This window comes from Onychostruthus taczanowskii, unplaced genomic scaffold (genome assembly GCF_017590055.1).
Source record: "Onychostruthus taczanowskii isolate IOZ18803 unplaced genomic scaffold, ASM1759005v1 scaffold17, whole genome shotgun sequence".
Taxonomy (NCBI): domain Eukaryota; kingdom Metazoa; phylum Chordata; class Aves; order Passeriformes; family Passeridae; genus Onychostruthus; species Onychostruthus taczanowskii.
The window spans coordinates 14,394,747-14,410,198 of NW_024498906.1; the positions used below are offsets into that span (position 1 = coordinate 14,394,747).

Genomic DNA, 15,452 nt, shown 5'->3' on the forward strand with positions numbered 1-15,452 from the left:
TGCAATGTTAAATCAGGCTTTAAGTGTGCCTTGTGTGTACAATTTCTGAAGGTTTTCAGAGAATCAACTACAGAGTAAAAGAAAAAAAAGCTCATTGTAGGTGTCCAAGCAGCTCCTCAGCAGGGCTGGGACTTTCCAGAGCTGGCATGCAGATGTTCCCATGCTGGCTGTAACCAGAGCAGCAGCAGCTGGCCACAGCTGTCCCTGTGTCACAGGAAAACCAGGGGACAGTGGTGTCACACATGGGCAGCACTGCAGCATCAGCCTGGGGTGGGAAGGTGCCAGAATGTCCTGTGGGACTGCACCCAGAAGCAGGTGGCTCTGGCTGCCCTGCAGTTTGTGTCCCTTGTGTGCCCCCAGCAGAAATGGGATTGTTGGCATCCCTGCCTGTTCCCCGTGGTGTCTGCTGATGGGAATCCTGTCTGGGAATTGCCTTGTCCCTTTTTGAGCCCTCTAAAGCTGTCTGTCTCCACACCCTCTGTGCTGACAAGTTGCAGAAGTTTCCTCCTGTCTGGGTAAAGAAGTGAGTTCTTTCACCCATTTTATTATTGTGGGCTCTGGTGAAAACCAGCTCTGCCTTCACCTTGCCCCTGCCTTTGGGATTTTGTAAAGCTTGACCACATCCCTCTCAGCCTTCTCCCCTCCAAGGCAAAAGGAACACCCAGGATGGGTGTTAAATATTTATCAGATGCTGGATCAGCACAAATCCCAATTAAACCCCAGGAAAGGCAATCAGGATGGAAAACATCCACCTGAGCAAGCAAAGCCTACCAAGGCTCAGAGACCCCAAACCCAGGGTTGTGTGATGCAAACTGCCAGCCTGCCTTTGGAACAGACTTTCCCAGGGGCTTCCTCTGTAATTTCATAGATTTGTCTCCACCTTCTGATACCTGAGACAAATGCAGGGTGCTGGTCCCTGGCTCCACCACACCCTCTGGAAGAAACCATCCCTTCCAGATGGAAGGAGGGAGGGAAAGGGGGTTATGGCTGAGCTAGTGTTGTCCCTCAGCATCAATCTCCTGGGAGATGCCACAGCAGATCCAGCAGCTGTCCAGAGGCAGGCTGGCAAGTGACCTTTGGTTGCTAAGCTGCAGTTCTGCTTCCATACATTGATGTAAATAACGGAGGAGAAAAGCCTGTACTTCATCCAAATGACACAGGAGTTGGCTGGCTCGCTCCTCACTGCTTGCCTGGTTGGTGACTGTCCCCAGCATGATTGAAGGGGAGAGCATAAATTGAATTTCCAAAGTGCATCTGGTACAATTAGGCAGAAATGTGAAGCGAATCCATCTCTGTTTCCGTTGATCTGAAAAAGATGACCTTTTGATTTCAGATAAATGGCTGCTGTGGCACCCAGCCAGGATTCAATAGTGTTTTCTGAGATTGCATGGGACTCATTAAACCATTTACACTGCAGTTAAACACACACACAAAAAAGTGACACAGGTGGGAAAAAAAAAACCAAAACAAAACTGCTTTGAACCTCAAACCTTCTTGAACTGCACTTGAATCTCAGAGCTGGAGGAATTTCCACGCCTGGGTCCAGCTGCCTGGTTTGAACAGTACAGAGCACTGGTGAATAGGGAATTTTCTAACACAAGGAAATCCCTTGGTGCTCATGTTTGTGCAAAATCCAGTGTGAGAGGCTCCCTGCACAGGAGGAGCAATCTCTTGAGGCTGGGAATGTGTGTGAGAATCAGCTAAGGGCAAAAAAGGCTGTTTCACAGCTGAATGTGCTTTGAAAATCAATAGGGATATTTCTGGGAAAAGGACCTGTTTGGGGAACCACTTGTGGGAGTGCCAGCCCCAGAGAGAGGAGGACCTGGAACGTGCATGTGGCAGCAAAATGTGTAGATTCAGTTTAAATCTTGGTTAATCAAGATAATTTCCCTGGCTAAGAAGGTTACTTGGCTGAGGCCAAAAGTGCTAGATTCAATATCCCCTCCTGCTTCTCAGAAACCTCACATTTACTCTCATCCAGAGCCTTGGGATAACAGAAATTGTAAACCCACAGAACTGACTGTTCAGAATAGATTTATAGTTTGCTGTGGGCCTTTCACTTGCTATGGGCTTTATGACGTCAAATGTGGTTTTCCTGCACCACAACTGTTTCTCTTGCAGCAATCAGGTTCATTTTTCTCCTGGCTGACTTCAATTGCTCAGTAAAGGATGAAAGAACTGGAGGTGCAAAACAAACGGTTTTCCTGCACCACAACTGTTTCTCTTGCAGCAATCAGGTTCATTTTTCTCCTGGCTGACTTCAATTGCTCAGTAAAGGATGTGCAAAACTGGAGGTGCAAAACAAATGGAAAAGAGATTTCTTTCAGGTCGCTTAGAAAGACCAGAGCTGAGTTGGGAGTGTGGGTAAAAAAGTGAGTTTGTAGGGCTTGGAAATATTTTCTCTTTTCCTCCCTAGGAGAGATTTTGTGCTTGCTCTGACCCAGAACCACTGTCTGCCCTTGGCTTGGGAAGCAGCAACCTCCTGCCTCAGCTGCCCTCCCTGCAGGGCTCTCTGGCGTGGGCCACCAACCTCCTGGAGTGGCCAGCTGGAACAGAATTACTGCAACTAAGGTTAAATTTGTGCCACAAAACGTTAAATGAAAGTTCTCAACTTCCATCTTACACAGTACCTGTTTTCTTTGATCATTATATATTATTTGGATTAGTCACAGCTGATATCAGGCACATTTTCTGTTTCTCAGTGCTTCAGTGTCTCCACATTTAGAAACTTACCTACGAGCCCATCCATCCATAATTATTAATGGAAAGTTAGAAACTCAAAATTTCTGTAACAGAAATGTCATGGACAAGAGAAAGATCTGAGAATATTTACAACCTTGAAATGAAATAATGATATTTTAGGCTGCTGTTTTCTTCCCATTAAAAACTCAGAACAGACATGCTTCTAAAATGAGGAGGAGGTATTTAGTATAAATTAAATATCACAACTTTATGGAAAAAACTTTCTGTATTTTTGTTCTCAGAAATGTTTTTGTTACTTAGCACTCAACAGATCCAGTGTATTTGCCTCAAGACCTGGTATTTGTCCAGTGAAGGATATGGAAACATTTGATTATCCTTGCACATTCGATACTGAATGTCCAGGGCTGAAAAAATGCTGCAGCTCATCCAAAGGAGCAGGCTGTGTGGATCCCATGCCAGAGGGTATGTTACTGATAAATTCAACACTGCTTCTAATAGAAATATCCTTAATTTTCCCTCCTGAGGGTGGGAGTGGGCAGGAAAACTGTTACCATAGCTCTTCCTAAAACAAATACGGGATTGTGCCTTGGATGGATTCCAGGATATTCAGCTTCAGTGCCTGCACCCCTGAGCACTGAGTGGTGTGTGGATGCTGTGGGTCCCCCAAACCTTCCCTGGCTCCTTCTGCTTGGCTGGCTCCTCTGCCTGTGGCATATGGCAAACGAGGCCCTGGCTGGGCTGTTTGTGGGCCCGTCAGCGTTTGCCAAGTGAAATCTTGCTTGGTTTCCTCAGAGCCTCCCTCAAGCTCTGTCGCCTTCTGTAGCACCAGAGCTCAGATGACTTGGCTGTTTTATTTCCTCCACTGCAGGGAGGATGTTCTGGTACAACGTGACAGTGCTTGTGAAAATGGATTTTAATGAATTGATCCGGGTGGATTCCCACCTTCTGAATCATTCCCGCCTTTTGCACTCCGTGGTATGTACAAAAACAAACTCTTCCCTCCTTGTGCCCGTGATTCTGCTACTCAGGGGCCACTCTTTGCTCCCCCTTTGTTCTGACCCATTGATGTTTTTTGGCCCTATTTCTGATTATTTCTGTATTTCTGATTACTGAATGTCAGCTGCGTCCTTAAGCAATCCAAGTCACATTGATGTATCACTTTCTTTAGCAAATTTTTTAGGTCTCTTCCAAGGGCAATTTAACGACATACTGAAATAAAGGGGTTTTTCCTGCTTAAGTAGTGCTTGCTCCAGTTTTGTCTCAGTTCAGTTTTGGGCCTGTGACAGACTGGGACCAGACTTCAAGACATTCAAAGCATGATGTTTTCTGATATGGAATTTTAAGTTAAGCCTTTCCAAGACAAACCTATCTGCCATAACCTGCTGGCACTGATGGGCAGAGAACAGAAATTATAACAACAACATTGGTGTCATTCTTCTTCCTATCTGATTTCCCCTTCTCATATCCTAAAAAAGCAGGAAACCTTGCTGTGTAGTAGGGAGGGGGGGCAAAGATCCACCAAGGCTTTTACATCTTGGTTTAAAACAAGCAATGTGAAAGTCAAACACTTTGAAATGGGGAGTTGAGGTGAAGCTGTTCAATGAGCTGCTCCTCAGAGTGTCCTGCTGTCTGTTCCACTGACTCGTAATGCTCAGTCCACCAGCAGATCCATTCTCCCATTCCTGACTCTCAGTTGGGATGGCTGGGTCTCTCTGGGGTCTCTCTTAATCCCACCCCTCATCCTGAGTCCATTGCTTTTCCTCTTATTTCTTTCTATTCCCTTTGCCAGCAGTCCATTTAGCTGTTCAAAGTAATGAGTGTTAGACAGTTTTATTGCAGGTGAATTGCAGTGGCCTGTGTAATTTATTGTAATCCATTGAGACTTTGCAAAGTAGGATTTTCCCACCTCTTCCTGGGTTACTCCTCGTATTAATCAGCCCTGCAGGGACACTCCCTGGCCATGGACAGCAGAGATCTGCTGGAGGGAGGATTGGCTATGGGAGAGATCAAGAAAAAACTGCCCCAAGAACAGCAGAGAACTGCCCCAGCTCTGACAGGTGGGGATAGAATACACACATCTTACAACCCAGGACACTCCTTCTGCCAAAGCATTTTGAGATCAGCTCCACACCCCCCTGAGCTTGGCATTTCTGTAACATAAATCTGCTGTGAAATGTGAAAATAAGAACTCATCTTGCATAAATACAGGCCTAAACCACTTTGCCATGGTTTCTGAATTTCTTCCTGCACTCAGATTATGATAATAACCACTGCATAATTCATGTGCTGGGAAATGGCCAAGGTGCTCCAGTGTCTGCTGCCCTTTTTTCCAGATCACTGGTGCATTGCAGCCCCTGAATGCCTCTGTGCACCACATCCAGAGTGACCGTGGGGACATCTACGCTGGGACAGTGGCCTCCCAGCTTCTCCTGGGCATGCACCATCCAGCTCCTCTGGCAGAGGTTTCCTCCTCCCTGAAGGCCATGGTGGAGCGCGTGTATGAAGTGATTGACGCACAAGCGCAAGGTCACTGACTGTAATCCTGTCACATTTTAGGGGCTTTGTCCCTCTTCACTTGGGATCTCATTTATATAACCATTAATTTGCTTTCCAAGGTAGCACAGAGGAACTTGCAAACTTTGCAAACACAGCCCTGACCTTTCTGCTATAGGATGGAGAGTTAATGATTATTTTGGAGTGAATAGTTTGGAAGGGAACGCCTCTGAACCCTCAAATTTATTTTCTCCCAGTAACATAGTTTTCAGATGAAAAAGCAAATATTTTTTTTTATGCACAATCATTAGTTGTATTAAACAGGCTCTTAAAAACCTGTTTTCTTGGGAAGCAAATATATTATCCAGTACCTTGTATGAAACAAGCAATATTTATAGTCTTTTAATTACTATAGCACATTACTACATACTTTTTAAATGTTACATAAACATTTCAATGTATTAATTTTAAATTATGTCAAGCTACTTATTGTTCTGCAGTTGTCTGAACATTTTCACTCCTGAAATGCATTATTCTTATTCTGTGTTTGCTCAGTCCAGCCTTCAGTGAAATCACTGGGTAGTCTTCCTTCCTCCTGTGCTGACATCTCAGGTTTGGATGGTGTCCTACAGCTGTAAGCAGGAGCTGCCCCTGATTGTCCTCTAATTCCAAAGAATTTGGGTAAAAGTGTTAGGGTGGTAACATCCAGAATGGCTTTAACAGCATTACTGCAGATTTCCACTGAATTTATCATAGCCAGAGCCTGGTCTACACACAGTTCAGATCAATCTTGATGCTGCTCCCAATATCTGTGCAAGGTGTGTTGTTCTTCCTAGATGTCAATGAATGCTCCTATGCTGAATTCAATGCTTGCCCTGAGAAAAGCAGCTGTGTAAACCTGGAGGGTTCTTACAGCTGCCACCCCCAGCATGACCATGCCGCTGTCATCCCTCACTGGCTGAGCCCCAGGAAGGAAGGTAAGAGATGTAGCTCTCACCCTGGGAAGTGCTGAGGATGTTCCTGCAGGACTTTGTGCTCCTTTGCAGGAGTCACCTGCAGGAATCTCTGGTGCATGAGTGCCTCTTCTCCTCCTGTTGGAGAAAATGCCACAGAAACCTGATACCTATTTCTGATTGAAATTCAGAGGATTTATTTCACAGTCCCTTGTGTTTCCTCTATTTCACCCTCAGCTGTCCTCACTCCCCTGCCAAAACCTGAAACTTCAGACCCTCCTGCTTCTCAGAGCAAGTCACTTGTTGTCAGTGCACCTCCCCAGCCTCTTGAGAAACAATTAATGGCATTATTTATACCATTTTCTATTTTCCTGTTCTGACTGCAGCCCGGACTCAGTGGTTGTGTGATCCCACCCTGAGCTCCTGCACTGCTGCTGAGCTCTCTGCTGCAAGCAGCTGGAGTTTGGCACTGGCTGAAATAATTCCTTGTGGTACCAGTTCAGCAAAATGTACTTACAGCCCACAGACATCAATGGGCCTGCTAATAGGCTTTAAGATAATGAGATGAATAACTGCTTGCAGATTCTATGCTTTAATTAGAAAACAATTTTACAATTCCTTAATCTCAAAAATTAAGATAATGTATTACTTTATGCTTTTGTGATATGATAACACTTATTTTTTACTTCTATTATTCTATTGCTGCTTGTCATGTGGAAAACCTGAATGGTATTATTTTGGATTTGTTTCCTTAGAAATACTCTAACTCTGATAATATGATTTTCCCCTAGGCATTGTAGCATCTACTCCAAGTGCAGTAAATGCTGTTAATACTGGCAGTAGCTCTCCTTCTCTAAGGAAATCAAGTCTCTTGCCCATAACCAACCAATCTACAGATGCTGGGTGCTGTAAGTGACTTTGGATTTTAATAAATGCTGTCTTGATTTATGATGGGAACAAACCTCAGTAGATTTGTGTTTATATGGGTGATCCAGCCCTTTCAAGCAAGAGTTATTACAACCCTTTTAACAACACCCTGTTCTTCTGTGGGAGGAAAGAGATTTAAGTTGTTCTTTGAGAGTTCAGAGAGACAGGCTGGATATTCTTGATCTTCATCCACGACTTCTGATCGAAGCTGAAGCCAGAGGAATTAAAGTGAGGCCCCTCTAGCACAGGAGGGAGTGGCTTTGGGGGTGTTTGGCAGCCACCTGGCTCAGAATGCTGGAAACAATTGTGTTCTGTTGAAGCAATTTATGAAAACAACCTTTTCTCCTTAGCCTAACCATCAGCATGAAGGACCTGAAGCTGTGGCAGCAGCACACAGTGGTCTCTGGGGTGTGATGCTCATTTCTCCTGGCCCCAGCTCTCTCCAGCAGAGGTGTCTTGTCTGGGCTCTCTCTCTCGGGCTAGACAGGCTGGCTCTGCTGCAGGGCAACTCATCCTGCCCAGTTTAAACACCTCCTCCTCCCAGGACAGGAATCATCTCTGAAGGGCCCTGTCTTTTCCCATTGACATGACAATGATTGCACTGGACTAGAGTGGAATGACAGGTGAAGTGCTGCACGCCACTCTCCCCCAGCCTCTGTTAGCTGGGCTCTGGGGGGGTTTTCCAGGATAAATCCAGGCAACCTTTGCCTGAACAGGTGAATTTTGGTGATTAAAGTCACAGGAGGCAAAGCAGGTGTCAACACATGTAGAGTACCCAGAGCCACTCTTCCAAACTTATTGCTGTTGCTTGCACCTGTAGCTTGCTGGCTGATTATTTCTGTGACTGGAGATTTGGAGGAGATTAGGTTGTCCAGAGGGACTGGGGCTGCTTCATTCCTGGAAGGGTTCAGAGCCAGGCTGGATGGGGTTCTGAGCAGCCTGCTCTAGTGGAAGGTGTCCCTGCCCATGGCAGAGGGTGGAACTGGATGATCTTTAAGGTTCTTTCCAGTCCAAACTATTCTGTGATTCTATGATTGAACAGAAGTGCATATAGTAAAAGGAAATAAAAAGGTTAAACACTAAATCAGTCACTCTAGTGGGATGGTTCGTGGATGAGGGGATCTGCTGGTGTGAGAGGGGCAGATTCTGTACTGACCCTATTGACTGTCAGAGTGCTTGTCTGTAGTGGATTTAGAACAGCACAAGGTTTTAAAAGTGAAATGTTGCTTTTTCTGTGCCAACTCCTGCAACAGATCCCTCTGCAGTTACAAACCATCGAATCCTCAGCGTTACCAGCAACAGCTTTGGAATGTCCTGGCTTGTCAGTTCCACTCTGAACCACACTTTCCAAGTCCGGGTGGCCAAGGGCAATGAAACTGTGCAAAACCTGAAGACAGAGGAATTGCAGCTGGATGTGTCTCACCTGGAAGCAGGTGTGATGTATTCAGTAGAGATCAGCTATGAAACTTGTGGAAAAACCATTATCTCCCATCAAAATGTTAAAACAGGTAAAGAAACACTTTAAAATACATCTATATAATATAGTATATCTCTGTCTTCTCCATTCTCCTCCTTCCATGCCCACTCACTTGCAGTTCAGCAATGACCCTTTGGTCCTCACTGAACAACTCCTTCAGCACTTTTTTGTCTCATCTACTCCAGCATTTATCCAACCCAGCAGAACTTTGGCCTTAGTTGATAAAGCAGTTCTGGAGTGGATTAGACTATTACAGATATCAGGCTAGGCTAGCTATAATTCTTTTTAAAAATATTTATTTCTTTGATGCCTGGCACTGCTTTCTGATGGCACCCATCTCCCAGCAGGCCTCGTTTTTCCCTGGTTGATGGCTGTGGCCAGAGGGAAATCCAGGCAACTGGTTTGTCAAGGGCTCAGCTGAGCTAACAAGAGTGCCCAGAGGAAGGGCAGATTCTGCTGAATAAAGGATTAAAGAGAATTACAAGGACTGACTAAGAAAGCTGCAGACTACCTGCCCAGTTCTGTTCAATTAACTGGTGGTGGGAGATTCCTGAGGCTCTAGTGTGTTGATCAAACATAATTTTGCTTTTTCTCTAGTCTTAAATTATTTCCTAAGCCTCCATGCAAATAAAGAAATAAATCTCTCCCCTTTTTTTTTCAAAGAGCAGGCAGTGAACACTTTATTACTGACCACAGTGGGAATGCTGCTGTTCATGTTTATCCCTAAGAGCCTTCCCTTTGATGAGATGAGGGATGACTCCAGTTTGGGTCAGAAGGAAATTACTCTCTTTGTGGAGGGAAAGTAGGAGGTCTAGTGGTTATGAAAACAGAGAGCTGAACTTCAGAGTATGAAGTTGGAGCACTTGAGAAAAAGAAAATTTTTCCAAGGATCAGTCCAAGGAGTAACAGCCTGAGAGTGTTTATACAGGACAAAGCAGTTAGAGATTCCTTGGCTCTTGGTTTTGGCTCCTGTGCTCTGTACAGTATCTGTCAGGGCTCACCACACACACAAGGGGCATGCACAGCTTTTTGCTGTATTTTCAATTTAAGAATATATTTACTATCCCCACTGCCAAGATCAGGAAAACAAATAAATAAAAACTGTGACTGGTGGGTCAGAGATGAGCCCGTGGACAATTCAACCCTGGGTGTAATTTCAAGGCAGGGGTTATGAGGGCCAGGCCCAGGTGTGTGTAAACCCACACGTAAAGTATGTGTACACCTATTTCTCCTGCAGTTGCAATTAGGCACCAAAATATCTCTTTATATCTGATATAAGTGCATCTTCTCAATGTATCAGAAGCTTGTAGGAGCCTATTGGATTTATTTTTTTTATTTAATACCAATCTCTCTCAACCTTTCTTCTATCAGCTGAGATTTTGGTCCAGGTACATAAATTTTGACTGAATCCTTTCCTACTTTGTCAGTGTGTTTTAATGTTGTGTTTGACAGAGGCCAAGATATTTGATGTTACTATGAGGATTCTCAACTACAACTTCACTGATGATTTCCATAATTCCAGCAGCTCAGCATATGAGGAATTTTCAAGGCTGTTGCTTACAGAGGTAAAATGACTATATCTCTAGGTAATATGTATATATATTTAATGTAAAATTTATTTAGTCTAATAGAGGATTTTATGCCTGGATGAAATGTTCCTTCAAAAATCAGCATACTATTTCCTGTGACCTTTCTTTATAATTACAACAAAATTCAACTGACTAGACAGATCAAGCCCTTGGCCTTGTTAGCAATGAAGCCAGTGAGAATTTTCTCTTGCAGAAGAGTGAAGGAATTATAAATGCAGGCATGCAACAGGGGCTTCTTTCCTTGGATCTTTAATTTGGCAATAAACTCACAGTAAATTAACTTGAGGCTTTTAAATGGATTATTGAAATGGCATTCCTGGCATTCATTTCAGCACAGTCTGCTCAATAAATGTCTTACTCCTCTTAAATTAATAGTTCTCTGCCTGCTCTCTTTCTTCTTTCAGGAAAAGTATCTGGATCAGGCTTTCTTCTCCAGCCCCATTCCTTGCCTGCACACATGTGGCCACTGTCCACAGCCAGGTGTAATCAGCCAGAAGCAAAACTTGAGTCATGAAGTCTGGTGGCAGCTCCCCCAAAAAAGGGGGAGGTTTCAGATGGAGCAATCTCCTACAGTTTTGCTGCACAGAACAGGGCCCACACAGAGGAATTGGGATCTCCACCCAACACAAGGGTTCCCCAAAACAAAGGGTGACTTGTAATCATGTGTGAATTTAAATGCAAGAGAAAAACCCAAAACAATAATGGAGGTATACATTCAAGGGCAGCAGAGAAGAGGCATTTGCCCAACAGAAATTGCAAGTTGAACCTCCTCACGTGTCTTTATTTCCCACAGTTGAAAGTTGTTCACTTTTGTTGTGTAGGAAGATTATTGTGAGTGAGTCTTCTCTGAGATTAATGCAGACCTGATTGGCTTCATCAGGTTGGGAAGAAAAAGGAGCATTGCCCATCTGTGTTAATTCTGCCTCCTTGGGTGCTTGTGAGCACTCTCATTCCTCATTTTCTTGCCTCTCTACCCTGATGTGAGCTTAGACCAGCTACACAGCTTGTTTGTAGGGATCTTTTTGAGCAAGCTCTGACTGAATGGGAACAAAGCTGTGCTGATTTGTGGCTCTGGATTCATGCTCAAAGGCACACTTTGAGGTGTATGCAGCAACAAAAGGCTCAAGCAAGGAGCTGCCTTCTAGACATGTGAGGTGAAACTGCCAGCTCCTGCACAGCTCAAACACTGACAGCAGTGTGCCAATGTTCAGAGTAATGCCATTTGTTCAGCTGAAGTGACTGCTCACTGGTTTGTTAATTAACCATGATGTAATTGTGATGCTGCCTTGAAGCTGGGCTGTCGCAAACATGTTTTTTGAAGTTATCCACCTCCATTTTTCCTGTCTCTCATCCTGAGGTTTTTTTATTATTGGACTCAGGTGCAGGCTGAACTTGATCTGGGGAGTTTCAAATGCTCCCTGGGAACCAAAGCCACACCCACACTTGCAAATGAAACAAAATGTATATGTGACATACAGAGATAACATCAAGGCTCTGCTGCACACACATACCAGGACAGTTCAGCTCTGATGCAGGCAAACAGGGCCAGGGGGAATTTTGCTCCCTTGAGCCAAAATTCGGAGCTTGATTTGTTAAGACCAGTGGTCAGATGGATACAGTTTTCAAAGGTATCATAGAATTATATAATTGCAGAACGGTTTGGTTTGGAACATGCCTTGAAGATCATCCAGTCCCAAACCCCTGCTGTAGGCAGGGACACCTTCCACCAGACCAAGTTGCTCAGAATCCTGTCCAGCCTGGCCTTGGACACTTCCAGTGATGGAGCACCCACAGCTTCTCTGGGCAACCTGTGCCAGGGCTTCACCACTCTCATAGTAAAGAAGCTTTTCCTAATATCTAATCTAACCCTACCCTCTGTCAGTTTGAAGTCATTGCCCCTTGTCCTGGCACTCCAGGCCCTTGTAAATAGTCCTGCCTCATCTTTCCAGTAAGTTCCCTTCAGGTACTGGAAGGTCACAATTAAGTCTCCCCGAGCCTCCTGCTTTGCAGGCTGAACAATCGCAATTCTCTCAGCATTTCCTGGCAGCAGAGCTGCTCTGATCCTGCTGTCTCCTCTGGGCTGGCTCCAGCAGCTCCTCATCCTCCCTGTGCTGGGCTGCAGGGCTGGAGGCAGCTCTGCAGGTGGGGTCTCACCTGAAGGGGGCAGGGGGGCAGAATTCCCCCCTTTCCTGCTGCCCACGCTGATTTTAGTGAAGCCCAGCACACAGAGGGTTTCTGGTCCCAGTGCACACAGGGTGTGTCCAGCCTCTCATCCACCAGCACCCCCAAGTCCTTCCCAGCAGGGTTGCACCAAGGACACTTGCACTACTTTGTGCCACAATAATCTCTGAAAAATAAGATTTCTGAAATACGTTGGAACTTTTCTTTTTCCAGCATCTTCTGTGTTGTGCTTATATAAATGTTTAAAGAGGTACCTGTTGGCTCCCTAATTGTCAATGCTTCTCTCCCTTTGCCCAGCTTGAAAATTCATTCCCACCCAACATTTCTGCCTTGTATAAATCTGGGAAGCTCAAAGTGCAGATTGAATCTCTGGCAGCAGGAAGCATTGTTGTGAAGATCAGAATCACCGTGCAGGATCCTGAGTTTCCAGTGGATGCCTCCACATTTGCTCCAGTGCTTTCCTACCAGCACAATAGCTCTGTGCTTGTGGTGGATCAGCAAAACACTGTAGTAGAAGGTAATTTTTGGTTTTTTTTTTTTTTTTTTTTTTTTTTTTTTTTTTTTTTTTTTTTTTTTTTTTTTTTTTTTGTTTTTGTTTTTTTTTTTTTTTCTGGAAGAAGAAAGTAGTGTTTGTGTTTTGATCACATGCAGTATCACCAATATTCTTCACAAAATAGAGAAACAAAGGATGTGGTTTGTTGAAGAGAAAACCATGATGTGAGAATTCTTCCAGATGTTTTATCCATAAGCCCAAAGGGTCAGACAAAGGAGCACTGGCTGTCCCCAGGTACCCGCAGGCACTGCTTCTCCTCACTATGGTTAACCCAAGTGGAGCCCTTGGTTTCCTTATTCATTTTCCTCCCTCTTCTCTCTGTCCCCAGCTGGAATTTTGCCATATCTTTCTCAAGCTGAAAGGCAGACAGGATTACTGTGGAATATCTGCAGCCTTTAGATCCACACGCCCTCTAGACAGTTTTGTGCTCCAAGACTGGAGGACTGTATTTGGGCCAAGATTTAAGAAATCCAACATCTTCCCTCTAGAAACCCAGCCAGAGGAATTCCCAAATGTCCTTACTGTGAATAGGACTGAAGAAACACACATGGAATTTATGTTAAACCAGGTCTTTGTTTGATCTTCAGTAATCACCACTTTTATCTTCAAAGGACTGAGTTCTGTCCTCAGGTTTCCCAGCTGGCAAAGACAGCAGAGTTCAGAAAGTTGCCAAAGCCAACAGAAGAGGTTATTCTTCTCTCTTGGTGTGTTGAGCCTTTCTGAGCAGGAAAAACTCCCTTTGGAGTTGCAGAGCATATGCAGGTTAAGGAGAACAGGACAGGAAAAAAACCAGGAGACAAATTGCACTTGAAGCCTACAAATATCACAGTGGCAGCTGAATTGCAAGATGCTGATGTGTGCCAAAATACTTTGTAAATGTTATTGATCCTGGGACCAAAAGGATGAGGAAGAAGAAGGTGATGGCTCTGGACTGTCACTTTAGCTGCAGAAGACCAGGTGGCTTCCAGTAGCACCACACTTATCCAGGGGCACAGCCAACACCTCCACTCCTCCCTAGGGGCTGAGAAAAGGGGTTTGTTTATTAGCTCTACCCAAATAAGAGTTATTTCCACATGAGTTTCCTAAGTGGAAAATAAGGAGTGAAACACAGGGAGGAAGGATTTGTATAATGGGGTGTTTTGCTTCCTGACCTCAGAGAGCCTCAGGACATGACCTTTGGCAATAAGCCCACCCAAACCCTGTCCCCTGGATCCTCCCTGCAGCCTGGCCACCACCTGCCTTTGTGCTTGGTTTAATGACACTCCATTCAACTGTGAAAAGCAGGGATGAGCAGTCAGATGGGACAGCACAACTGAAGGGAGTGGACCAGGTCTCTGAGAAGATCCATAAATTATTAAGTTTATTGCCATGATGAATAAAGACAATAAAATCTGTTTTGTGGGGCATGGTGAGAGAAGAGAAAGGGATGTGTGCTGAGTCAGGCCCAAGATCTTTCTAGCACAATGTCCCAGCCAGAAGCCAATTTCTGGAGAAAGCATCACCTCCTACAAATTATCCCTTAGCCAACAACTGTTTTCAGCTCCAGGACTCCCTGGATCCAGAGCGATTTCTTTGGCTTTGTTTATCCCCCATGAATCTCCCCCATCAAATCAGATCTTTAAATCTTTAGCATCTGCAACATCATTTGGCAAGGAATCTCACAGATTTTTACCCTTTGCATGTACCCCTTACAGGTGTATAATACGTAATCAGAGTGAACACAAAGGTGGCTTTTTAATAATTTTTTGACTAGGACTGTTGGTTGAGGTGTGTGTAGGGAAGTGCCAAATATGAAGGGCCAGAGAGGTGCCAGGAGTGCAGAAAGACAGTTCAGAGCAGAGCTTGCCTGAGATGTGAAGGTTTGGAGAAGGAAAAAGTACACAAGTGATGCACCAGTCAGTGCCAGCGTTTTGACCCGATGCATGATTGAATGTGGCCATCAGGGGTGAAGGAATTTGCTTAAAAAGCTGTGCTAAGTGAGGAGAAAGGAAACCCTCAGAGACAATGGAGGCAGTGAATGTAAGTGATTTGGCAATTAGCATCTCTCAGATGGTGCTGGAAGGCACGAAGGGTCACAATTATTTCATGGCAGAGTTAGGAATTAATGAGATTTCATCTCTGGTGTTCAGTCAATCCTGCACCCTTCTGCATTCCCTCTAAGTGGCTTAGGCTGGAACATAATAGGCAACTGCTGGCCATAGGCACATGACATTGTCTAATGGAGAGTTTCATGGACACAGCAATTACCCACTGACAAAAAAAGTAAAAAGAATTGAAATATTAGCTAGAAGGAAGGAAAAACAAGCAGAAAGATGAGTGTGTGTATGGGCATGCACACGGAATGGGACATTGTTTCACCATCATTATAATCACCATCAATAATCTGCAAGTTTGCAGAACAAGCACTTCTGTTAATTTGTTATTCAGAACAATTTTCTAGCATCTGATCAGAATGATTTGTCCCAAGACACAGTTTTTAGCCTCATTTGCTGCTCTCCCTCTTTCAAGGCCCCGAGGCAGAAGGTGAGTGCACAAGGCAGCACAAGGGAGGGCTCACCTGGGATTTAGGCAACTGC

At 44.6% G+C, this 15,452-nt stretch overlaps 1 protein-coding gene across 1 annotated transcript in view; it reads left to right on the forward strand.

Annotated features, from left to right (window-relative positions):
- Positions 1-15,452, forward strand: part of UMODL1 (uromodulin like 1) — a 76,844-nt gene that overhangs the window by 39,181 nt on the left and 22,211 nt on the right. The window contains exons 3-8 of the mRNA XM_041399715.1: positions 3,572-3,678; positions 5,037-5,229; positions 6,033-6,173; positions 8,330-8,584; positions 10,006-10,118; positions 12,621-12,840. Coding sequence (XP_041255649.1) covers positions 3,572-3,678; positions 5,037-5,229; positions 6,033-6,173; positions 8,330-8,584; positions 10,006-10,118; positions 12,621-12,840 — 1,029 coding nt within the window. The remainder of the gene's footprint in view (positions 1-3,571; positions 3,679-5,036; positions 5,230-6,032; positions 6,174-8,329; positions 8,585-10,005; positions 10,119-12,620; positions 12,841-15,452) is intronic.